Source organism: Mustela nivalis, assembly GCF_964662115.1.
Source record: "Mustela nivalis genome assembly, chromosome: 7".
Lineage (NCBI taxonomy): Eukaryota > Metazoa > Chordata > Mammalia > Carnivora > Mustelidae > Mustela > Mustela nivalis.
Window position 1 is genome coordinate 101,829,126 of NC_139026.1, and position 26,725 is coordinate 101,855,850.

General features: G+C 39.9%; 1 protein-coding gene across 2 annotated transcripts in view; it reads right to left on the reverse strand.

Annotated features, from left to right (window-relative positions):
* The window catches only part of SRGAP1 (SLIT-ROBO Rho GTPase activating protein 1), a 269,866-nt gene that overhangs the window by 50,130 nt on the left and 193,011 nt on the right, over window positions 1-26,725 (reverse strand). For both annotated transcript variants that reach the window (XM_082742529.1, XM_082742530.1), the window contains exons 7-10: window positions 19,567-19,788; window positions 17,408-17,509; window positions 7,816-8,013; window positions 7,241-7,325 (exon numbers count right to left, since the gene is read on the reverse strand). In XM_082742529.1, the coding sequence (XP_082598655.1) occupies window positions 7,241-7,325; window positions 7,816-8,013; window positions 17,408-17,509; window positions 19,567-19,788 (607 nt within the window). The remainder of the gene's footprint in view (window positions 1-7,240; window positions 7,326-7,815; window positions 8,014-17,407; window positions 17,510-19,566; window positions 19,789-26,725) is intronic.

Consider the following 26,725-nt stretch of genomic DNA (forward strand, 5'->3'; position numbering starts at 1 on the left):
TTTCTAGCTGTTCTTAAGTATGAGAGATGGTCTGCTAGAAAGTGGTGTCTTCTGGGATATCCTTCGGCAGGAAGCTGGCTGGACAGGGTTAAAGCACAGACACAAGACAGGGCTGGAGATTAAGATTTGATGGTCACCACCATTTAGGTTGTTCTGGGGCCATGGGACCTAGCTAAGATCATGCACAGGGAGTCAGGAAAATGAGCGAAAGGTTGAGGACAGAGAAACTAGCAGGTTTGTGCTGTACTGTATTCTGTCATGCTACAAACTTTATTATCACAGAAGTATGACGTCAAATATACTACTAACAACACAAACAACAATGATGTCCGATACTTATTAGACACTGTTCTAGGCACCTTCTATATATTAACTCACAATATTCACAAAACCTTGGGAAGCAGGTAATGTTATTTTGATTTTATGGAAGAGACCAAGCATTTAGGAGGCAAGTGACTGTGACTTGCTCAAGGTCAAACAGTTAGTATGTGATGCATCTGGCCCTAGGATCTGGGTTTGTTCCCCCTCCCCCCACACATTTACAAATCTTTTTTATTTTTTAAATTTAAATTCAAGTTAGTTAACATATGGTGAAATACTGGTTTCAGGAGTAGAATTTAGTGATTCATCACTCACAATTAACACCCAGGAGTCACCCCAACAAGTGTCCTCCTTAATGCCCATCACCCATTTAGCCCATCACCCTGATCACCTTCCCTCCAGCAACCCTCACTTTGTTCTCTATAGTTAAGAGTCTCCTATAGTTTGCCCTCCTCTCTGTTTTTATCTTATTTTATCTTTCCTTTCCTTCCCCTATGTTCATTTGCTTTGTTTCTTAAATTCCACATATGAGTAAAATCAGATGATATTTGTCTCTTTGACTGACTTTATTTTGCTTAGCATAATACCCTCTAGGTCCATCTGTGTTGTTGCAAATGGCAGGTTTTCATTCTTTTTGATGGCTGAGTAATATTCTATTGCATATATATAAGCCACACCTTCTTTATCCATTCATCAGTTGATGGGCATTTGGGTTCTTTCCCAATAAAATAACTGGGCTATTGTTGATAATGCTGCTATAAACACTGGAGAGCATGTGCCCCTTCAAATCAACATTTTTGTATCCTTGGATAAACAAATAATAGTGCAATTTCTGAGTCACTGGGTAGCTCTCTTCTTAACTTTCTGAGGAACCTCCATACTGTTTTCCAGAGTGGATGCACCAGTATGCATTCCCACCAACAGTACAAAAGTGTTCCCCTTTCTCTGCATCCTTACTAACACCTGCTATTTCCTGACTTGTTAATTTTATCCATTCTGACTGGTGTGAGGTGGTATCTCACTGTGGTTTTGATTTGTATTTTCCTGATGTCCAGTGACATGGAGCACTTTTTCATGTGTCTGTTGGCCTTTTGTATGTCTTCTTTGGAGAGATGTCTGGTTATGTCTTCTGCCCATTTCTTAACTGGATTATTTATTTTGGGGGTATTGATTTTGATGGGTTCTTTATAGATTCTAGATACTAGCCCTTTATCTGATGTGTCATTTGCGAATATCTTCTCCTATTCCTAGGTTGCCTTTTAGTTTTGTTGATTGTTTCCTTTGCTGTGCAGAAGCATTTCATCCTGAATAAGTCCCAACAATTCATTTTTGGTTTTGTTTCCCTTGCCTCCAGAGACGTCTAGCAAGAAATTGCTGCAGTCAAGGTCAAAGAGGTTGCTGCTTGTGTTGTTCTTAAGGATTTTGATGGTCTCCTGTCTCAAATTGAGGTCTTTCATCGACTTTGAATTTATTTTTTTGTCTGGTGTGAGAAGGTGGTCCAGTTTCATTCTTCTGCATGTTGCCATCCAATTTTCCCAACACCATTTGTTGAAGAGAATTTTCCCATTGGACATTCTTTCCTTTGTTGAAGATGAGTTGACCATATAGTTATGGGTCCATTTCTGGATTCTCTATTCTGCTCCAATGATCTATGTGTCTGTTTTTGTGCCAGAACCATACTGTTTTGATGATTACAGCTTTGTAATAGAGCTTGAAGTCTGGGATTGTGATGCCACCAGCTTTGCTTTTCTTTTTCAGCATTCCTCTGGCTATTTGGAGCCTTCCATGGTTCCACACTAATTTTAGGATTTGTTGTTCTAGTTCTGTGAAAAATGTTGATGCTATTTTGATCAGGTTTGTTTTAATTCTAGACCTGAGCTCCCAAGTAATATATCGTAAAAATATGTCTTATTCCCCAGAAAATACCTTGAAAATCATAAAAGAAAAATAGGGATTATGGCTTCTGCTTCTATCTCCTCCATATGGCTAAAATCAAACACAAAATGCCAAGATGTACTAAATTATATAATTATATAACACATATTAAGTTAAAATTTTAAAGTCCTGGGGGACCTGGCTGGCTTGGTCAGTAGCGTGCGCCACTCTTGATCTTGGGGTTGGAAGTTTGTGTCCCATGTTGGGTATAGAGACTACCTAAAAATAAAATCTTTAAAAAATAAATAAAATAAAAATTTAAAGTATCTACAAAATTAAACTGGATAATGCATTAATCACTTTCAAGCAATTCAATGATAAAGACACTAATAACTCCTTCAAAATGAAATGTCTTCTGTATCTTTGAAGTTTTGCTACTCTTGTTAAAATATCCCACGCAAAGATTCTCTAGATTTTAGAAAGAGATCATATATTAAATGGCTTAAAATCATTTTGCTCCATCCACCCATGGTTAACAGTATGAGATAAAAAATTAAAAACCTATCAAAGATACATTTTGATTAATGAACCAAGAGCAAGCTTCTCGAGAACTATCATTCATGGTATAACCGCCACCACCACATCCATTGTTTTGTTCAGCTAATAGTACAGAGTGCGCCTCAACTGATGAATGAGGTTTTATTTTTTAATCAGTATCATCATTAATAGATCAATAACACACAAGCTTAGAAGAATCTGCTTCCCAGAGAAATGTGAAAGCTTCCAGTGGTTTGAGGATTAGATTTCAATCACTTTCTCTGGAAGGCTATTTAATTATTAAAAACAACAATTTCTTCCCTCACTCCCCTCCCCATCCCACAATATAAGTCATTTGGAGGCAAAAAATGACCCATGACCCAGGATTATCTTGTTCTTGCTACAAACACCTACTTTGACTACTCCGATCATTTCACTTGAGAATAAAGAAGTGAATTATTTTTCACACTCCAGTGTATTTGTGTGTGTGTGTTTCTTTTTTTAATTATTTTTTTATAAACATATAATGTATTTTTATCCCCAGGGGTACAGGTCTGTGAATCGCCAGGTTTACACACTTCACAGCACTCACCATAGCACATACCCTCCCCAATGTCCATAACCCCACCCCCCCTCTCCCAAACCCCCTCTCCCCAGCAACCCTCAGTTTGTTTTGTGAGATTAAGAGTCACTTATGGTTTGTCTCCCTCCCAATCCCATCTTGTTTCATTTATTCTTCTCCTACCCCCTTAAACACCCATGTTACATCTCCCCAGTGTATTTTACCACCACAGACTAAAAGGGAAAACCAAAATACCGTGTTGTGGCAATCTGAGATAAAAAAACAAAACAAAAAAAAAAACCCCAACTAGATGAAATATTTAATATGTGCCCAGCTCCATCTGGACAGAGGCACTGGGAATAGGGTCCCTAAAGAATGACTGATAAGGACTCTGACATTACTTTTCAGCCTTTTTTTCTTCCTTAAGAATGCATTGCTTTTCTAAAAAAACATAACAATTCACAATCAGCTTCTCTTTCCAAAGGGTGTTTGTGCTCCTACTCAAAGACAGACAATGGATTCAAAGAGGATAAGCCATTTAGTTCCTTTGTGGGAAACCGCACACCCAGGTCTAGAAACAACCTAACATGGAACTCAGCTTCCGGTGTCAGATTGTCTGTGTTTGGCGAAAACTGCACTGATATGTACACCCCCTTTAACTCCAAATGTTGCACATAAAGAAGCCAGTGTGAACACGAAGGCTGCTTCCTAAAAGGAAAAAACACTTTCCATGCCTCAGTTTTACGGATATAGATCTCATTTACTGTGTTGGTGTAAATTTTCCGGGTGAAAAACAAATGACATCACAGAAGACTGTAACGGTGCTGCTGAAGGATGACGAAGAAGGTGATGACTTTGGTCTGGACGACTCATTATGTATTTCTTTTCATTTCGGCAGTTGTCAAAGTTGTGGAATTCTGAATCTTGACAGTGCACCTTTAAGAGCCCCCATGAGCGGCTTCACAGTGTCGTAAATCAAAGGACTGACCGTGCCTCTGGTCGGCTGCCAAAGGCAAGCAGCAAGACAGGCCAAACACATGTCTGTAGTTACAGTTTCAGCTGTCTACAATCAACTGCTAAATCCCTGGGTTAGGCCCTATTTGTTTTACTACGAAGGCAGCTTTTGCAGCAGTGAGTCTGGTATAATTCAGAGCTGTGATTTCTATATAAAAAGTCACGACTGTCCCCAAACGCACCATCGAATCCTGTGCTACTAACCTTATTTCACCAAGCCCAGACTTGAGCTCCTTCATAAGGACTCCCCATTGGATTATCTCATTGTAGGGCAGGGACCATTAACTCTCCTCGCCTCCTTTAGTATAAACCTATTAACTCGAACAGGGCTTGCACGGAAGCCAGGAGGCCCACAATGGTCAAGCTAAAAGATGGGGGCAGGCTCAGGGTTTCTCTGGGCAAAGCCGCCAGCATGAAGCCCAGGCAGTGTTGTGGTGTGCTGCCAAGACTGCACGTGGGGCAGGGCCGGGGAGTGGAAGGTCTGCGGCGTGTGGGCAGAGGCTAGTGTGTCTGATGGGAACCATCCAGTTCCTGAATAAATGCAACCTGGTGAAGGCCTGGTACCCTGGAACCCAGCTTGTGTTGCTATGATACAAGAGAAACCCACTGAGAGAAATCCCAAGATAAAGAAATCCCGGCTGAGAGTTCACGAGGTACAAAACAGCAGCTAACGATGGACTCTGGCTTATGGATTCGGTAAGCCGGCTAAAATATAGCCCTTTCCAATCATGCCACGTAAAATAGTATGAACCGCTGGGGCTTTCACTCCAGGAGACATCAGGGAATCTATGTAGAATGAGTATCATAAAAGTTTCAGAATGTGACCCCAAGTGAATTAACACATGTGTCTGCATGCAGGCCAAGAATGAATTCACCCACCACTTAATTGCCTCCAACTCACGATTTCTAAAGTAGTGTCCAGTCCTGCAGGGAAGGACTCTGTGCCTGTAAGCATTCATCAAAACACTTAACAATAATTTATGCTTTGGTAACTGGCAACTGACCTTGGGGGCATCACTGAAATATCAGGCATTTTGTGGTAGGTGGAAAAAATGATCTTACATGATACTATGAAAGGAAAAAGAAAAAAAACCAAACAAACTGGGACATGATTGCTGAGGTAACACAACTATTCAAAGAAAAAAAAAAAGGGCTTTTTTAAAAAAAGTTCCAACCTCCGTTATAGAAGAGCTGAAAGCCTTGTACAGGGCCACCCTTCACTGAGATTTCCCAACTATTAACATTTTGCCACACTGGCCTTATTTCCTTCTCTTTCCTTCTCTCCTTTTGTATCATTTCTTCTGCATTGATTGAAAATAACTTGCAGATATATGCACTTAGCAAACATTTCTTTTTCTTTTAAATTCAATTTTGATTTTCATTTTCTTAATATTGCCACTTTTTAAAAAAGGACTTTTATTTATTTATTTGACACAGAGAGAGAGTGCACAAGCAGGGGGAGCAGCAGGCAGAGGGAGAGAGAGAAGCAGGCTCCCCACTGAGGGACTGGATCATGACCTGAGCTAAAGGCAGACGCTTAACAGACTGAGCCACCCATGCGCCCCTTAGCAAACATTTCTTAAGAATAGGAACCTTCTTCATAATAACACCACCACTGTCATATCTTAGAAAATGAATTCAATAATGTCATTTAATATACAGTCTGTCTATATTTAAATTTCCCCAGTTGTCCTTAAAATGCCTTTTGTAACTTGCTTTTTTGATTCAAAATCAAATGAAAGTTCACATATTGTGTTTGGTTATTTTATTTCACAAGACACTTTCGAGTAGTTTAAATGTTAATTCTTTTTCTAAATGATATCAGCCTTTTATCTTAGAATCTGGCATCCTAATTGTAATACATGGAGCCTTAGGTCATGATGACCTTTCTCCAAGTACTCATTCCCTGAGGATAATGTGTCCTTTGAAGGACACCGGGAGATAAGGTGATGAAAAAAATCACCTTGTCCTAGGAAGGTTCTAGAATGGTAGGGGGCAAGAGTTGAGGTCAAAGAGCAGCAATCTCTTTTTGGCCTGAGTTACACACCTCAGTCCCTTCCATCCCCCACTCCCATCTGTATTCTTTCACTTTTATAACTTCTGGCAAGGTCTAGTGTGAATAAAAGATAAAGTTACAGACTACGAGGCACTTAAAAAAGGGAATTTGCTTGTATTTATTTTTTTCCTTTTAAATTTCAAGAAGATGAAAAGAGAGTTAACATTTAAATAGTCCCTTTTGCCTATAATCCTTTCTTCCCCATAGTTTTTCCTCATCTGTAAAAATGGGGAAATTTACAGCCCAGCTCAATATATAGTTTCGAACAATAGTTTAGCACAGAGAAAGCCCTATGGAAGGGACAACTATTATTGTTTTTTGTTATTATTATTAGCTACAGCACTATACTTCCTTAGATTTTTTTTCTCAAGTGAAATCAATGTCTACAGAAAGGGGAAAAAAAAAATCGCCCAAACGGGTTTAACGGGTTGCTGGAGTCCAGGAAGGCATTAGATGTGAGAACAAATACTGGCCCCTACAACAAAGGGGATGGAGCTGGAAGGCCGGACAGGTTCCCAGAGGGTGAGGAAGAAGGGGCTGGGTGGTCAGCAGGTGCAGCCCTGCCCAGTCTTCTCCCGTCAGGAGCACCAGGTGTTAGGAGCCCCAGGCTGGGCAGAGCGCTCCTCAGGACCTCTGTGCTGGCTTTTCAGCCCTCCCCAGCTTTCACTATTCTTCCTCAAGGTTTGCACCAAGCTTGTGAGGAAAAGAGTTGCTGGGAGAACTTGATTATTACAGTTCTAGCAAAAGCCCAATCTAAACAAGCAATGTTCTCTGCTTCTCAAAACACAAACCCACAACTCGCACTCTTCACGGAATGGGAACGTGACACAGGACAAAATCCATGTCACCCTCCCTGTCTGCTTCAAGTAACTGACCTTCTCCAAGGGTCCTCTGCAACAAGTCATGTTTGGCTTGAAGCTTTGTGATGAGATTACTACCTTCCAAATATTCTCTGAGTTTCTGCAAAAGGAAAGATTCGTTTTTAGCTTTAAAAAATGTATATCATGTCAAGGGACTTTCCACGGGATGTTTAAAATCCAGCCACTTTTATCTGCTAGATTCTAGAACCTTGCTACTCTGAGGGCAGTCTGACACAGACCAGCATCACCCGCCATCGTCTGGGAACCTATCAGGGATGCAGTCTTCTGGATCCCTCCTTCCCCAGACCTGTTGAAACCAGAACCCACAAGGTTACAAGCCCTCCTGGGGACACGTATGTACGTTACAGTTTAAAAAAGTGGTCTTAGAGCAGTCCTCTTTAATTCTGAGGAACTTTTACAAAAGTACTAACTCCCACATCCTATCTCAGATCAACAGAATTGGCAACTCTGAGGACAGACAGGAGTCCGTATTTTAATAAAGAACCCAGGTGATTCCAATCCAACTCTAGATGCTTGTTTGGGGACCCCAGCTCTGAGGCCCAATGGTGGCTGGGAAGCGACAGACGCACCATGAAGTAGAACTGCTCTGTCTCCTGCTGGTTTGCTCTTCTCTTGGCGATGCTGGGCTTACTCAGGTAGGTCTCAGAGACTGTAGACTTCACAGACTCCGTGGAGCGGCTATGCTGGAAGCATTCAGAGACATCGTAGTCCTCTATGGTGACCATATCTTGTATGGTCTGCAAGGTGGCTTCGGTCGTTTTTTTCACCTGGGGACAGGAACACATTTCTCCTGTTACCACACGATTTCATGAATCTCACACTCAGTAAGAATCTATTCTGTCAGGCGGAGGCGAAGACATAGGCCCTGCCCCAAGAAGAGGAGAGAAATAGGAAAACAACACCCACTACCACCAATGTAAAGAGAGGTTCTCTTCAGAGACATTCTCGAGAGTATATTTCTGCGTATTTGGATCCTTTAAGTCTCATGTATCACTGGGTACTCTCTCAGTTACATTTTTTTTTTAAGATTTTATATATTTATTTGACAGACAGAGATCACAAGCAGGCAGAGAGGCAGGCAGAGAGAGAGGAGGAAGCAGGCTCCCCGCCGAGCAGAGAGCCCGATGCAGGGCTCGAACCCAGGACCCTGAGATCATGAGCTGACCCGAAGGCAGAGGCCCAACCCACTGAGCCACCCAGGCACCCCTCAGTTACATTTTTTAAAGTAACCTTCTAAAATTGGAAATTAAACTACACACAAGAAATATACACACCATAAGTGTACTGTTTGATGAATGACCAGAGTGATCACATACTTATGTGACCACCACTCAGATCAAGACATAAGTCCCCTACAAATACCTTTGTGCTTCTCCCAATTACCACAAGCCCCTTTTTCGTCCCCCAAAGTAGCCATTATCCTGAATGCTAACATCATGTGTTAGTTTTAGCCTTTTTGTACTTCATACACATGGAATCCTATAGCATGTATGATTTTTGTCTTGCTTCTGTTGTTCAACTTTATGTAGTAAGATTTATTCATTTCTTGAGAGTATAGTATTTCATTGGTGCATGCTGAATATTCATTGCAGGAATACATCGTAATTCATCCCTTTTACTGTTGATAGATGACTGATTTCTAGTTTTGGGTCACTGAGAATAATACTGCCATGAACACACGTCTAGCATACATGACTGTTTTCCAAAATTATTGTATTCCCACTAGCACAGTAAGAGAGTTCCTGCTACTCCGCATAAAGTGTTGGCATTATCAGCTTATAAAATTTAAACCATTGTGTTGCGTGTGTAGTGGTATCTTATTGTGGTTTTAATATGCATTTCTCTGATGCCCAAGATTGAGCTCATTATAATACGTTTATGATAATTTGGATTCCCTCTCTTGCAAATAGTTTGTTTAAATCTCCTGCTCAATTTTCCACTGGGTTATAAGTCTTTCTCTTATTTATTTGTAGATATGGATATGAGCCTTTTGTTTACTGCGAATATCTTTTTCCCACTCTGCTCTGGCTTTTCACTCTAGAATCTAGATAAACTGTCTCTTTTAATGTAATCAATTTACCGATCTCTTCCTTTATGATTAGTACTTTTTGTGTCCTATTTAAGAAATATTTCCCTATCTCAGAGTCATAAAGATACTCTTCTATGTTATCTTCTAGGAGATTTTGTCTTCTACATTTACCTTGCACAATTAGGTCAGAGTTTACCTTTGTTTATCAAAGTCTAGTGTAAATCAATAGCTTTATCCTTCTCCCAAAGTACAGAATTTAGAGCACCTTAACTTCATTTACTTCTCCTTATTTATATGCTAGTTTATAATGTATTATAATAAAATTTGTACAAAAATATTAACATATATTTAAAAACATATATATAGTTAGTATTTATTAGTTATATATAGTCAGTATTTATTATGCTTTATCCATATATGTTACATTATTTGACCTCCTTTCCTTATATGTGTGTGTGTGTGTGTATTTTTAGATTATTTAAATTTATTTGACAGAGAGAGACACAGCGAGAGAGGAAACACAAGCAGGGGAAGTGGGAGATGGAGAAGCAGGCTTCCCGTGGAGCAGGGAGCTCAACACAGGCCTTGATCCCAGGGATTTCTGGGATCATGACCTGAGCTGAAGATATATGGTTAATGACTGAGCCACCCAGGTGCCCCACCTTTCCTTATATTTTTAAGAGTACTCCCTGCCTTTATTCCTTTTAGCATGAGTCTGCTGGTGGTGAACTCTTTTTTTGTTGACTAGAAAATGTCTTCTATTTCACTTTCATTTATGAAAGTATTTTTTCCTGGTTGGTAGTTTATTTTCTTTCAATACACTGAAGATAAGCACTACATTTTCTTGCTTCTATGCTCCTGTTGATGAGACGTTTGCTGTGAGTCCACTGCTACTTTGCTTGCTTCTCCAGCTGCTTTTAAAGTTTTCTACATTAAAAAAATTTTAAAAAATTTATTTGAGAGAGAGCATAAGCAGAGGGGAGGTGCCGAGGGAGAAGGAGAAGCAGACTCCCTGCTGAGTAGGGAGCCTGAATTGGGCTCAATCCCAGGACCTCAGATCATGATCTGAGTCGAAGGCAGATGCTCAACCAACTGAGCCACCAGGTGCCCCTAAACTATAGGTTTTACCATGATGTGTTATTGAAAGGATTTAAAAAATTTATTCTACCAGGATTTTTTTGGACTTCTTGAATTGTGCGATATTTTTCATAAACTCTAATAAATTTTCAGCTTTTATCTCTGCAAATATTGTCTCCTTTTCTATTGTTTTCCTTTCTGGGAGTTTCATTAGTATGGCAAACATCACTGTGTTCTCTTCATCTCTTACCCTTCTCTTCAAATATTTTTTTTAAAGATTTTTATATATTTATTTGGAAGAGAGTAAGCAAGTCCATGCATGAGTGGGGAGTAGAGTAGCAGGGGAGGGGGGGACAAGCAGACTCCCCACTGAGTGGGGAGCCCAGTGTAAGGCTCAATCCCAGGACGCTGAGATCACGACATGAGCCTAAGTCAGATGCTTGACTGACTGAACTACACAGGTGTCCCTTTCTTTGTATTTTCTATCTTTTGTTTTTCCATGCTGCATTTTGATTATTTTCTTTTGATTTGTCCTCCACTTTCATAATTCACTCTTCATCTGTGTCGAATCTGATGTTAAAACCATCCACTGATTTGTTAACTTGGGACATTGTAGTTCTCACTTTTAGAATCTCTATATGGTACATTTTAAAATCTGTTATTTCACTGTTTATAGTTTATGTTTTAGTGTGGTGCTTCTCAAACTTTAATGTTCCCTACTGAAATCTAAGCTTGGCTTTTAGCTCCTTGAACACAATAAGTGGCTCTTTCATTCTGATAATGTCATTCTGATAATGTCAATATTTGTAGTTCCTGTGGACATCTCTTTGATCTGATGTCTGTATGCTAGATGTTTTGGTAGAGTTATTTGAAGTTGGTAGAGTTATTTGGTAGATTTATTTAAGTTAGGGTGAGACTATCATCTTCTAGAGAGAATGTCTATTTATTTTTCCAAGCAAATCAGGGAACTAATAGTTCAAAATCACCGTGTTATATTTTTGTTCAAAATATTTGATACTCTTCATTTTGGGAACATATGGTTCTCTGTGCTGTGGACTTCAGGCTTGGCTAGACATCTTGTCCAGGACAGTGAAATGTGAAATAATCAGCTGAGTGATTCAGTTCATTATTACAGGAAGTAGAAATAGTTTCAATTACTTTTTTTTTTAATCAACAAAATACTGTTTAGGGAAGAATTAATGCTAATCAGTATTAGTTCCGATCTAAAAGAGATCATGTGATAGAATAAAACAAAAAAGTACAAAAAAATTTAACAGACTTAGTCATTATTGCTGGGGATGTGCACGATGCAAAGGAGAGAGATTACTGGGGGAAAATAAATCAATATTAAAGGTTATTAAAAAAATACTGTGAGTGGTTACTTTAAGGAAGTCATGATTATATATTTATAGGCTGAGTGAAGACTGACCCCTCCAGAGGTGACATTAGCAAGATGGCAAAATAGGAGATTCCCCTGCACATGTTCTTCCCTGCCCCACAAGTAATCTGGGGGACAAAATTGCATTTGTGGGAGCTTTGGGACAAAATTGCATTTGTGGGAGCTTTGGGATCCAGGTAAGAATTGTAAAACCTTGGTGGAGCCCAGGACTGAGGAGAACCAAGTTGAGAAAGTAGGCCTGGGCCCAGGTGGGAGGCTTCCCAACCCTGGTCCTGGCTACTGACCCAGAAATAGCCAGCTCCCTCTGGGGATTCTGTTATGGTCCTATCTGGCTTTGGTCCTGTCACCAGAACTACCTGCCAAGGGATCCAGGATGAGTCACATCTATTTGTGCCTCAATAGGCCTGCTGACCTTGGTCCCAGCTGTGAACCGTGCAGCAGCCCATGATGTAGTTCTAGTCCTTCTCAGCCCTGGTCATGGAGCAATCTTCCATGTTCAGTATCGTGTTAGAAGGCATACTTCTCAGTGCTGGTCCTGGAGGCAGACCTGCTGACCTCAGTCTATCTGTAGATCTCGAAGTGGCCCTGGAACCTGGCTCCAGGTGGGAGACATGTCTGTCTATGCATCCTGGAGGGGGCCTGGGACTCGGAGCCAGCTGCCTTCAGCTGGGGTGTAGAGCCAGTCCTATCTGTTAGGAACCTGTTCAGGAAACTGGTGGGTGTCACACCCATTCAAGCATCTGGTAACAGACTATCTGTGGACCAACTGCAGGCTCTGAAGTGGACCCTTGCCCCAGCACCAGACTTACTGCCCCAGGTCTTAAAGGCGGTATATTTCCCAGGGGACCACACAGGATCCACACCCAGCAGCTTCCACAGTAACAGGCCCACAAACTGTGGAACCAGCAGCAGCCATGTGATTCCTGTCATTGTCAACAACACCGTTTTTCTTCCTTTACTTAACTTTCTTCTTTGAAGCAAGAGTGTCATGGTTAAATTTGGAATTGTCAGGAAGCATAAAGAATGTGACAGAAAATACCAGACAGAATGGCTGGGACTACATACTAACCCATGGGATGTTCTCGATGAAGAATAACACCAGCTTCTGAAACAGAAGTCATGTTAATAAACCACAAGGAGGGAATATAATGAGGCAACTACGAAACAGCTAATATGAGGTTTGTAATGACTCCCTATTAGCAGCAGGAAAACGCAGTTAGCTTTGGTAGGAGAGGCCAAAAACATGACAAGGCATTTATGAAAAACCCGAAGAATGTACAGCACTGGAGAGGAATGCCCATGTGAGGAGAATCAAAATGAGTGACAGACAAGAGGTGACTTTTGTAGGCGGCTGCAGACCAGCTCTTTGGCCCTTTTACTCACAGGACATTATGATCACTGGAAAAAACAAAACGGTTGTTTTGATTTTATTCTTTAAACATACTGTATTCGTTTCCCAGGGCTGCCAGAACGAAGTACCACATGCTGGGGGCCGCAACGATTGCAGTTCATTGTCCTACAGGTCAAAAGTCTGAGAGCAAAGTGCTGCTTCCTCTCTAGTGCCATGAGGGAAGGTCTGTTCCAGGCTCGCATCCTTGGCCTGCAGACGGCCGTCTTCCGTGTCTCTTCACATGGCCTCCTCTGTCTGTGTGGGCCAACTTTCTTTTTTGACAAGGACGCTGATCACACTGGATGAAGGCCCACTCGAATGACCTCACTTTACCTCTCTGAAGACCCTAGTGTTCAAATAAAGGTCTATTCTAAAGTACTGGGGTTAGTACTTCAACATATACATTTTGGGGGGACACAAGCCAACCTCTAACACACATTATTTTATGACACTGTGCCATGAACATTACACAGTCCTAGTCATCCTTGAAGGCTCATCAATCCAACTGTGAAGATGACCCCCAGCTCTGGGGGAATCACTCCAGAGCTAGCTTGGAAAGAAAGGAGCAGAGGGAAGGAACCCCAAGCTGAAATCCCTGTAACAAAGATTAAAAGCAAACGTGAAGAATGTGTGCAAGACCATGCAACATTAGATAGAAACAAACGTGGAGAATATTTATAGTGAGAAAGATATCAGTGATTATTTAGCTGTAGGGTGCTTTCAAAGTGTTGTCTTTAAAAGGAATGTTTACTAATGTTCTAAATAAAAAAGCCAAACTTATAAAAAAGAAAAAGAAAACAAAAAAAATGGAAGTAAACTTGTGTGGGCAGCAGGCTCTGCTCTGACTCTATGTGTATAACCCACAGTGGGCACTAATAAATGTGTGTTGGCCGGCTGGCCGATGGGAGGCTGAAATGATCAGGAGTGAGGTACAGTGATGTGAGCAGGCAGCACACTGAAACTGAAAGCTCATTTCAAAAGGCCAAACAGGCAAATGTGAAGTTGTGAGGAGACAACAATCCATTATAAATCTGTTTATAATATAAATATAAATCTGTTTATTATAATCTGATTATAAATCACCCCAAATTCAATGACAACCTTTTTGAAGCTTCATTCAGCTTCTACTACGTGCGAGTATACTGAGGTCATTTCATAAACGCTTACTGCTCTTTGTTCTAAGGTCGGTGCCGCAAACTCAAATGTCTTCAAGGGCCAAGGAAGTAATGGAAATAAGGCAAGTGGGCTGAGTGGGGAGCATGGCAAACAAGAAGCACATGCTCTGTGTCTAAACACAGCATCTCAGCTCCAGCCAGATATCCTCCTGCAGAAATGCAGGTCTAGTATGATCAGGCTTTCTAATTGTTTAGAAACTGGAAACAGATTTAAAAACTTCTAATTTTTGAAATGACAGCTACTAATTTTTAAAAATCAAGCACTTTAGAGCAAACAAAATTTATCCATGGCGTGTAGGTTTTTCCCTTCTAAAACAGCTTCCCACAGTTTCAAATCATGCCCATTATGTGTAGTTGTTTAAGATTTGGTGAAAACGTTCATGTTCTATTTAGCTGCCCTGTCCACACTTTTTGTAAACTTGGATGAAGTTCTCTTTCAACTTTTATCTTTTCACAGAGAAGTCGTAATTATTTTTAGTTAACTGAACTCTTTCCCAGTGAATTTTGGTCTTTATGTGTATCTGTCTATGCAGAGGCAGAGACATGCTTCTTTGGTTTGAGAGCAATGTGTCAATTTTCTGACCTCTATCAGCGGAGGATCAGAGGCAAATTATTTATGGTAAAGAAGAGCGCTATAAAGGACTCTAAATCAGCAATGATTGCTGTTTTCTTCCCAAGATACCTCCCTTATTTTTTGTATTATATAAATGACTTGTTATAGTCTGGCTCTCATGCAAGACAGATGCGAACTGTGACATTCATCTCTGTACTCCCCACACCTGGCAAAATATGTGGAGCGTAGAAGTTGATGAACAAATATTTATTGTACTGAAATGAACTGCCTAACAGTGTCAAAATCCCTTAGTTGGCTCCCAAAGTCTCTTGTCATCTGACTTCAGCTTCACCTTTGGCTTATCCTCAAGGATAAGCCTGGATGATGACCAAATTCCTCTGGGAAATCAAGGTTCTTCCAGGACATTTTGAAATACACTGAAACAACTTTTCCTCCTTCTCTATCAATGGAAATCTACTGATTGTCAAAAATCCAACTTAAATCTTCCTTTCGTTGGGAATCCCATTCTATGACAGTGCATTAGTCCCATATCCAACCGATCATAAACCACCAGTCATGCTCACTGGAAAAGTCAGGACAATCTAATTCATTTGTTTCTATGAGAAATGCTTTTAACCCTCAGAAAGCACTGTTTGCCACCAATCAAGTTTATAAGGACAATGCTTCTCTACAATATGCCCCAAAGAGCATACATTAAAGGTCAAAACCTCAAAGGCCTGCAGAGGCCAGACAGGCAACAGAAATGGAAGAGTCCAATGTAAGAAAATTGGGAGCTGAATGACTATGGCAAAGTAGAATTCAAATATCCCACTCTTCCCTTCGTGAGGCAATGCAAGGTCAGAGTCACCAGACTTGCTCATTTTCAACAGGCCAAAACTGTGGGAGCCAAACAAAACAGGTCTGTGGGCTGCCAGTTTTGACCTTGTGTAGAACACATTATTTTCCTAGAGTTTAAAGACTGTTTCCAAGTAAAACAGCAGAAGGTTACACACACACACACACAAATTGGAACTCACTACATGTACAAACTGTAGATCTATTAGGATCCAGTAAACTGCACCAGGCAAGTGTTTGGTGATGCCTCGCCAAAATCCTAAGCTCGAAAACACCTCCAGAAGAGCAATAGCTTTCCTTTGGAAAGGCTCATCTGTGAGACTTTACACAACGACTGAAGTCTTAATCACATGGTTGCATCTTAAATACACATGTGTGGAAGAGGGCTGGTTTGGTTCTGCTGGAAAGAATGGAAGCCAGAAAGCTGCAATGGATTTTGACCAAACTAGACTGGTCTAGAAACACATCACTGTTTTTTTTTTTTTTAAAAACAGAACCAAACACATGTTCATAGAGTTCACAACATCCCATGGGATTAAAATAAAAGAGGGTACCAAAAAAGTGCATTCTGGTTAATTTACTTCCTTCAAGGTGACTTATTGTTATTGTTTTCTTTTTCTGTCCCACATTCCTTCCTTTCAGGAATTATCTCTAGAATTACGGATTTCTGTTGGAGCTGTCAGTTAAAGGGCTCTACGCTGATCCATGAAAGAACTCCACTTCTTGCATGTAATGGCTGGTCTGGAAAGTACCCATGACTGAGGTCAGGCCAATAAAGGATCCTAGTTCAGAGATAAAGACCCTGGGCTGGGGTGAGACAGCAAGTTATAGGGACCATGTAGTTTGGGCTATCCCAGGATGAGGGAAAGCACATGTGAAGATATAATTTCAAAATCATGGAAAGAGAGATTCCTGATAATATCATCAGAATACAGATTCCATTATGCCCGAGGCTATGCAAACATTGACCAGTAAGTAAACTTTCAATCTTGAGTTTGATTTGGGTTCTTATAGGTGATGACTGAGAGCCTTCGAAACATTTTTGGTATATTTTATTGAAGGAGATCATGGATCCAATTAAATTAATTTCAGAAACAGGCAGCTGAACTGTATGACTGCTTTCTGGCTCAACATATATTTACTCCACATTTTATGTTCTATTCACCTAAAGCCTCTAATATCAGCAAATAAACAGTTTCCTATTCTCATTCAAGTATGCTTTTAAAATATGATTTTTGTACTATTGTATCAGTAATGCCATGCTTAGTACCAAAAATCTAAAGAATATAAAAAAGCAAAGAAATTACTCATTTCAGAAGTTAGGATTAAATTAACATGTCAGTCAAGTTTTATTTCCACACTATTGTGTATTCTTGGACACATATATTGAATTTGATCATTTAGGGGAACTGTTTTCAGTACAAATTACAAATTTAAAAAGAAAAGGTGTGTTTACGTGTGTATGTAGTGAATCCCTGGTAAAGGTTTCATCTCTGGTATAATATAGAAACTTTGTTGGTATATTATAGAATCTTCATCTGTGACAAGGGGTATTTTAGGAACCAGCTGAAAATGCATGATGAAGAGATTGCGTTGGGAATGTTCAGTATGCCTAGGTCATGTGACAATGTCTTCCAGTGCACGTTAGAATCAGATTACTTGTGGGGGAGAAAGCGTGCTCACCTCCTCATTCTCGATTTTGAGCGTGGCCAGTCGGGACTGCAGCTGCTGGTACCTGAGCATGAGCTCTGCCTGGACCGGCTGCTGGGCGCTGACCTGACACACCTGGTCGGGGGAATCAGAAACCACAGTTACAACAGGGCCATCGAGCTGGCCTCTAGAGGCATGGGTTTCCTACTTAGATGCTGCCTGAGTCACACAGATCCCCTCTAGATTCCAGGGACATCTTTACCCCGAAGAGCTGCCTCAAAACTTCGGTGTTAAATACGGACTTGCTACACGAGTGGCGAGAGTGGAGCGCAGCTGTGTGGCCTGGATACCACAGGGGAAGACGGCAGCTGCGGGAAGCTTCTCGAGATCTAAGAATGGGCCAGTTGCTGGAGAGGGAGCTCTGATGCTGACGTCTCACTGGTGGAATTCAGAATGACTGCGGGGCAGAGTGCAAAGGAGGACCCACGTGAACCACACAGGCAAAAGGAGGGGAGGTGGCAGAGCCTGACTGCAGTCAGAGGGGATGGAAGTAGCTTATTCACCCTCAGCTTCCTTCTCTGTGAAAAGGGGAAACTAACATTTCCTACACCATGGGGTCCTTGCAGGGATGAAATAAGCTCATGTACAGAGTACTTAGAACACTGCCTGGAATAGAGTAAAAACTCAAGAAACGTCACTATTAGCATCTTTCAACCATGGCTTGCCTTACCAGTATCAGCCAAATCATGGGATTCACCATGAATGTGAAGGTGCTACTTCTTGCAGTCTGTAGCAGAAACATATTTTGGCTCTGATCTCAATAATGGTTAAGGTCAAAATTAGAGCCTTTTAATTATATTATATTTAGTTATATTAAAATTGTACCAGAAATGAAGTTTCTTTTCATTTTCCTTGTCACAGAAATGCTCTTGGCACATGGGGGTTTCCTTTTATGGAGTCCCCAAAACATTACAGACATCGCTGCTCCCTGGCAGAACAGGCCATAGAAAAAGGGGCAACTGACTCACTTTATTAAAAATAATAATAGTAAAAAAAAAAAAAAGGAAAGAAAGCAAAATGAAAAACTGCTAACCCAATCACTTCTCTGTGCTATTTTATCCTTCTATGTTTGACATATCCATAACTGAAACATTATAACAGTAGTCCTTTAGTTTTGGAAACATAACTTTGGGTGGGGTAAGCCACCTGCCTCTCAAATTCACGTGCACTTTGCATAAAAACCGCTTACTATTTTTTATTGAGTGATTTACTCTATCAGATCAAGCAAATATAAAATTGGGTTAGAAATACAGCAGGCACACGCCTATCTTACAAATCTTAATACTAGGTGTCTCAGAAAAAATATGACAATAAAGGAATCTGTCGTCGCTATTGTATCTATTTTTAAAAACACACTGTCACCACAATAAGCTAATACTGAGTTTTTAATCTATGAGTATTGTTTTGCACAGCTGGAAGACCAAGTGCTAGCTAGCCTGCTCATTAATTGGTTCTTCTTGCTTTCCTGGCTGCAGACAATAAAATATAGCACTGCCACTCGTACACAGCTTAGATGGATATTCTTTTCTGGGTAAAATAGGACAGAAAGCTAAATTCATATAAAGAACCTGAGATATATCATTTCTAATGCTCATTTTACCAGTTTGGAGACAACTGGAGTCTTAAAAAACATGTTCTGCATTTTCCTCCCTCTCTCCCATGCTCCTGTCATTTATAATTATTTTTCTTTAAATAATGATTCCTTATAATGATTCTTTAATTATGATCATTCTTTAAATGAAGATTATCAGAAATCTTCAGAGAGATTCTACTGGGGCAGCAAAATATTTCCTTTTGAATTTAGATCTGAATGTCTACAGGTGGAGGAAGGACTAACTATCCTGAGACAGTGTAGTGCTTACAAATGAGTTTGTCCATAGGGTTGGCCAATGTGGGCATCTGAGTGCTAGATCCTTGCTTTAAAAAGTGATTGCACCTGGGGATGGGGTGGGATGGGGCAGGGGAAGGTGGTGGTGGCTGATCTGAGGATATAACTAGCTAAGATCCCAAACAAAGGCAGCGGAGAGAACACAACTGGGAATTCTGACGACTCTTAGGTTGAAGCAGGTGAAGAGTAACTAACTAATATAATGAAGGACAATTCATTAGTTTTGAAACAATCAATTACTGACCTCATCACCCATGTGAGACTGAAACTCGAATTTCATTGGTGGACAGAATGCGGCAGGGTACATCTCCATGAATCTCTGCTTATCGCTCCTGGGCTCCAAATTGTCAACTGCATTCTCAATAATGTCTAAACCTTCATGTCTGGAAGTTTCAAGATTATACTCTGCAGAGAGATATGTTCTCAGGGCTCTGTTCAGACTTGCATGGTAGCCAAGATCACAGCACTTAAAAAAAATAAAACAATACCATATATAAAAATTAACTCAAAATGGATCAAAGACCTACACGTGACAGCAACAACTATAAAATTCTTAGAAGAAAACATAGGGTAAACCTTCATGACCTTGCATTAGGTATTGGTTTCTTGGATAAGGCATCAAAAGTACAAGTAAAAAAAAAAGAAAAAATAAATTAGATTTCATAAAATTTGAAGACTTTTGTGCTTCAAGGGCACTATCAAGTAAAAAGATAACCCACAGAATGGGAGATTTTTTGTAAGCCATGTATTTGATTTAAAAAAATTTGTATTTAGAATATATAAATAAATCCTACAACTCAATAATGAAAAGACAAATAGTGTAACTAAAAAATGAGCAATGGAATTGGACAGACATTTCCCCAAAATTATATACGAATGGTCAACAAGCACATGGAATGATGCTCAACATCATTAGTCCTCAGGGAAAAGCAAATTAAAAGCACTTCACACCCACTAGTAGGGTTTTAATAAAGATGACAGATAACAGGCATTGAGGAGGATATGGGAAATTGGAATCTTTTATATGCTGCTAATGGGAATGTGAAATATTGTAGCCTCTTTGGAAAAGTCTGGCAGTTCATCAGAGAGTGAAACACAGAGTTAGCATATGACTTGGCAGTTCCATTCCTAGTAATATATACAAAGAAAATAAAAACAAATTTTCACACAAAAAAAACTTGTACATGAGTGTTTATAACAGCATTATTACTAATAGCTGAAAAGCAGAAACAATCTAAATGTCCAATTAATAAGTAAACAAAATGAAATGTTATCTGGTCGTAACAAGAAGGGAGTGAGGATACATGCTACGACATGTAGGATCAACCTTGAAACTCAAAATGTTAAGTGAAAGAAACCAGCCCCCAGGGACCACACCTTGTAGGATTCCCCTTATAGGAAATGTCCAGAATAGTAAATCTATAGAGATAGAAGGTAGATTAGTGGTTGCTAGGGGATGGAGGACCTGGAGGGTGGTGACTAAGGGTTATGGGATTTCTTTTTGGAGTAATGAAAATGTTCTGTAATAGATCATGGTGATGGCTACACAAATTTGAATATGCTAAAAGCCAACTGCAGATTTTTTAATGAATGAACTATATGGTATATGAATAATATCTCAAGAAACCTGTCAAAAAATAAAATAGGCAAAACAAAATACTGAAAGGAAATAATGAAAAAAATAGCATTTAAATTTGTTCATGCTTATTGAGACTATGATTAATTGAAATCTTTGTAGGATGTAAACACAATAACTGTGATATTTTGGATTTGTATAATTTACTGAGGACTCCATAATAATCTGTACTCTTTCAGAAGTGAGAAGAACAGGTTTGAATCTGCCAAAAAAGTTCAGGAATAATGTCTTCTTTCTTATCCCTAGAAAAAAATTCATAAATAAGAAACGACTGCCAAAGTCCTTTCACGGGAGATAGAATTTTGGGATTCTTAAATTTTCATTACCTCTTATTTGTATTTGCATTTATCTTTTTCATGTTACATTTTAAGAGAATATAACTGAAATAATAGAACTCTGGGTACTGGTCAGTTATAAATTACTGAAAGAATTTTACATTTCTACATAGATATAATATAAATCTTTTAAAGAGGAAGTGGTCTATAAAGGTATCCCTATATTGTTCTAATGCAATTCAATCAATTCAATTTGATTCAGTTCGACCCACTAATTGGCCATCTATTAGGTACCTGGAAATTTGCTAGGCTCCAGGAATATGAAGACTGGAATACAGTAAAACACAACCTCCATTTGCAAGGAATTTGCATATACGTTGTTCATTACTTTCCTGCTAAGACATTGTAGAGGGACAAAAAGGAAGTAATCTCAGTACAAAGGACACACCGACCAGGACAGGAACCATCAGAATGGCCTTTAAGAAGGCACAGATTCAATTCTACCCTCATCCTCCAATTTCAGAATTATTAAATTTGGGACTTTTTCTATAGAGATATTCTAAAATCTTGCTATTCAAAGTGTGGTCTGTAGACCATTAGCATCACCTAGAACTTGCTAGAAATGAAGAATCTTGGGCCTCAGCCCTGACCTCCTGAATTAGAATCTGAAGTTAAAAAAAAAAAAAAAAAACCCATAGGTGTTTATATGCACATTAAAGTTTGAGAAGCACCACACTAAAACATCAATTAAAAAAAGATCCCATGGGGTGCCTGGGTGGCTCAGTGGGTTAAGCCGCTGCTTTTGGCTCGGGTCATGATCTCAGGGTCCTGGGATCGAGTCCCGCATCGGGCTCTCTGCTCAGCAGGGAGCCTGCTTCCCTCTCTCTCTCTCTGCCTGCCTCTCTGCCTACTTGTGATCTCTGTCTGTCAAATAAATAAATAAAATCTTTAAAAAAAAAAAAAAAAGATCCCAAAACCCTGTCCACTGGGAGTGCTATTTCTCGGAGTGGGCAAGAGAATCAAGGTGAGTAAGTATTATTTGATTTAAAAAAGCAGAAAGAAGCTGCCTTATCACAATTACAAATACAAGCAAAATACAATTGTGAAATGGAAGTCTCATCATTGGTACATTTTGAGTGGAATCAGCTGCACTTGCATATACAGAATAATTTCGAGTTAATTAAAAAATTTTAGGCTCAGATGAGCAAAGTCCTCTTTTATTTCATAATTCATAAAGGTTCCATGTAGCCATTTTATATACGACAGAGGGACTGAATCATTCCACCTTCCAGTAATACCTCGTCTTGTGCAAACACGAACGGGTAAAGGAAATGGCCTAGTTTCTTTGAAATGTGCTTGTGCTTCAGAACACCCCACTACTCCAAAAGAAGACAGGTTTGGCTTGATAAAAATGAAGGAGATCACATAAACTGATTTATTTTATGAGTACTGGATCCCAATGGGAGTACATAGAAAATTAATACTAAGGAAAGAAACAACCTAGAGAAAAGGCCCCCCTCTAAAATGAGTCTCTTTTCAGCTTAGAAAGGAAGAAAGAGAGGAAGAACAAAGGAAAAAGGGGGGGTGTGTGGAAGAAATTCAACCCTAACTACCTAATTGAAGTAGGAAAAAACACAGGCTGTTTTTTTATTCCCGGACTTAAATCACTCTGTTCTTCAAATTTCTAAGAGCTGCTTCTTTGGGGAGTAAATGTCACAGTCCCAACAGTCCTGTGCCTGCCTCCACACTCAGGTCACCCAGGTAGATTTGGTGGCACAGAACCTAACAAGGTAGCTGCTTTCCCTGGTGGTTTCCTAATAGGGTGTGGAGAAGTATGCATGTGGCTTTGTAGCCAGTCCAGGGAGCCCCCTAGGTGTCTTCTGGACTTGAATGCTATACCCCAGGTGGAGGTTTCTGTGATGAGCTTGATGGACAACTTCCATCTTTGATCCCTACAGAGCTTATCAGTCTGGAAAGCCACTTAATTAGCATGATTCTGTTACTTCTGATATGCAATGTTTTCTATGCTCTAGGTTTTTCAAGTGTCCTGGACTTTTAAAGGAAACACGAATAAAATTTTTATTCAAGGTCTCCTGGGACAGCAAGGCTGTCACAGAATCGTCTTTTCTCTGAACTGGATGCTAAAATGACACTCGCTATGTTAAGATTCACGATACTTGGTTAAAAGGCCTAAAGTAATTCTATGGAGGTTATGAATTATTAATGTCAGTATGAAAGACCAGCTTCTGCACAGAGCTGAGTTATAACCCAAGTGCATTTAATGATGAAAATACATAAGAAACCAATAAGATATTTTATGAAAACAAAACAGTCCTCTTCCGAATGGATAAAAAACTGAATGGGTACATAAAATTATGGATTAAAACTGGGGAAGGAAAGAGTATTGGAAGTAGAAGGGCATTTTTTGGTTTGGTTTTGTTTTTTAATATTCTAACAGCTGCCAAGATAGATCTCACTAGGTATTATTAGTCTAAATCGCCACAGTAAGCTAACTTCTTTAGGCGAAAGGGTTGCAAATCTTATCAAAAATAAAGATGAAATTCAGGTTTTGAGGACTGTGACAAATTCTTTGACTTGTTCCAAAGGCTGTGGGGCAGCTGAAATATTTTTGGTGGTTTTTCAGTCACATATAAATGATCATAGCTATTCAGGAAGATGACCTTTGTTTATTTGTTTGCATATACTCTTATGACATAAGTAGTCCTGCTGGGTAGAAGGCTGGTCCAAGATGGGAGTGAAGATGATGGGACTCCAATGGAAACAAGTCCCACATGTGCTTCCACAACAGTAATAGCCAATGTCATGTGCGGGGCAGCCGTGGAAGTGGCTGGAAGGCAGCCCCAAGCTCCATGTGACTACGGAATTAAACAGCTGTCATGAGGATGGAAAGGGAGGGAACTCTTCTGCGGCAGTATTCCCTCTTAACTTCATCATTCCTGCCACTATCTGAGAGGCTTCCATGATCTTTTGTCCTGGGTTCCATTTCTGGCTTTACATTAAGCTTTGGCTTTGACCCTTCCAGAGCCATGGACATTGGGTAAAGACTTGATCTACCCCTTGTTTTGAGTCTCTTCTACAATAGTGCAACCCAAGCAAACAGCCACAAAAACAGCTTTCACATAACCATGGGTAGGCTTTCCAAGGGCCAGAAATAGGTAACTTCACAGCTTTTACTGCAAATGGAGAAAGCTGACTTCTTCTGAATAAATTACCTCTGTCCCTTACTATTTTCCTCTCTAGCTATTAAGTGCTTCACCTCAGAGACCACAAACTTGTTTTGTGAGAGATGGGCATCTCAAGGGACTAAACTGGATGTTTAAAATTCTACCGGCATCCTTTAGACACCTGCTCTCATGTCTGGGTTCCTGTTCGTCCATGCAGAGCTGACAATTTAATTCTCACTGCTGCTTTAGTAACCACGAACCAACATTCAGCCAAACTTGTTATGAGTTTCTTTTGTGCAACAAAACTGTCAAAATGTACACTGAAATGGATACAAAGTAGGAAACAGGAGGAGAACAGAGGTTGCATATGCCCAAGCCAGTGAGTAGGACTAATAATCATCTGTGGCCTAATGCTGTTCCCACTCCCTTGGGCAATCGCTTCTCTCAGAGGAGCTGCCACCAGATGCGTTCTTCTCCAGGCCATATCTCTATAACTACTCTGAATCACGTCACAAAGGAGATGAGAGAAGAAATAAAACCAAGCCCAAACAGGTTGGCTGGTAGATGCTATGGATAAGACAGTAAAACTGGGGGTGCTGGGGGAAAGGGTGTTATTCCTTTTTATAGGGCAGCTGGGTGCAACATGAATGAAGAGAAGGGCTCTGTCTGGCAAAGCTCTAGAAGGATGTTCTACACAAAAAGTAGAAAGGCCCAAGAAATAGCTTACTGCGTCTAGGGAACGGAAAGGCCAATGTAGCCAAAACACAGTAACTAAAGGAGGAAGCTGGAACACATGACAAAGAGTGGCAGGTGGGCAGTTGACATGGGTCTTGGTGAAGAGTTTAGATATTATTCTAAAGACAACGGTAGGCCTTTGGAGTGTTTTAAGTCGGGATTGACAGGTCTAGTTGAGAAGAGAATGGATTACTGATTAGAAGGTGTTACTGGAAGTGGGCTGACATCTCGGAAAGCTAAGTACAGGCAGGAGATGGAGAGCTTTGTCTCGGAGACAGTACAAGCAGCAAGAAACAGCAAGGTCTGGGATGTTTAGGAGGTACAGATGACAGGATTGGCTAATGGGTCTCTATGTGGTCTCTATTTGCTTTGCACAAATGGGTGGAAAGGTGTGCCACTTACTGAGGTGTAAAAAATGGTTACGAAGAAGTTATGTGTATGGAGAATGAGGACAATGATGAGGGCAAATGAGTATAAAAAGTTGAGCGTATGACATATGACATGTTCGAGGTACCTATTAGACATCCAATAGGTAGAGATGTCCAGTAGGCAGTTGGACATACAAATCTAAGTCCTGGGCGATGATCAAGGCAGGTGATAAAAATCTAGGAGCCATCACATAGTATTTAAGGCAAGGGACCAAGAGGCGGAAAGCCAAGGATCACGCTTTGGCCACTTTCAACATTCCGAGGTCAAGCCAAGATGGAACTTAGAGGAGCTATGCTGCAGGTAGAAAGCAGATGGGTGCATTTTCATTTAACAAAAGCCCATGGCATCTCCACTGGAAGGAACTTTTAAAGCCGTCTACTTCAGTCATCCAACTCATTTCAGTTTTTAAATACGCCTTCCATCACAAAGGGATAAAAACTCACATAAATCAATTTCCATGATAACTCCGCTATCCTAACCCATTTAGCATGATCTCTCTATCATCTTCCTAATAAGAGTTCAGGCCTAATGGGGACTGCAGTATCACAATTTGGCGGGTTTTCATGGCTAAATCGAAATGCCATTATGCATGGGGATAAGTCAAACTAATTAAGAAAAATCTGAACTCTGAATAAGTTGCTTTTTAATTAAACACATGTCTCTGGAGACAAAAGGATAAGGCTAAAAGCTTTAGGACAGCTGATTACTTAGACATGATAGAGTAAACACGGCATGGAGTATATGATGTAATGTAATCTCAATTTCATTCTGTATAAATGGCTAATAAAATGCATGACAGACATCTTCACCAAGAAAATGAGCTGCAGTAGGGATTATTCTATAGGGATTATTCTATAGCAGTATTCTATAACAATTACAAAGATTTATCCTTCAAACTCTAAAGTGACCTGCAAACTTTTACAGGGAGTAACTGGAAACCGTGAAACCCTACTAAAAGGACAACAAATAAAGTATTTGTACTTTATTATACTTATATTTTATACTTATATATTATACTTATATATTATACTATATATTTATTATAGTATTTATTATAATAAATACTTTATTATCACTGGGCAGATGCTCTGGGACAAAGCACCAATGGAATTCTGCTGTTGAGAACTCTGTTTATCTGAATGC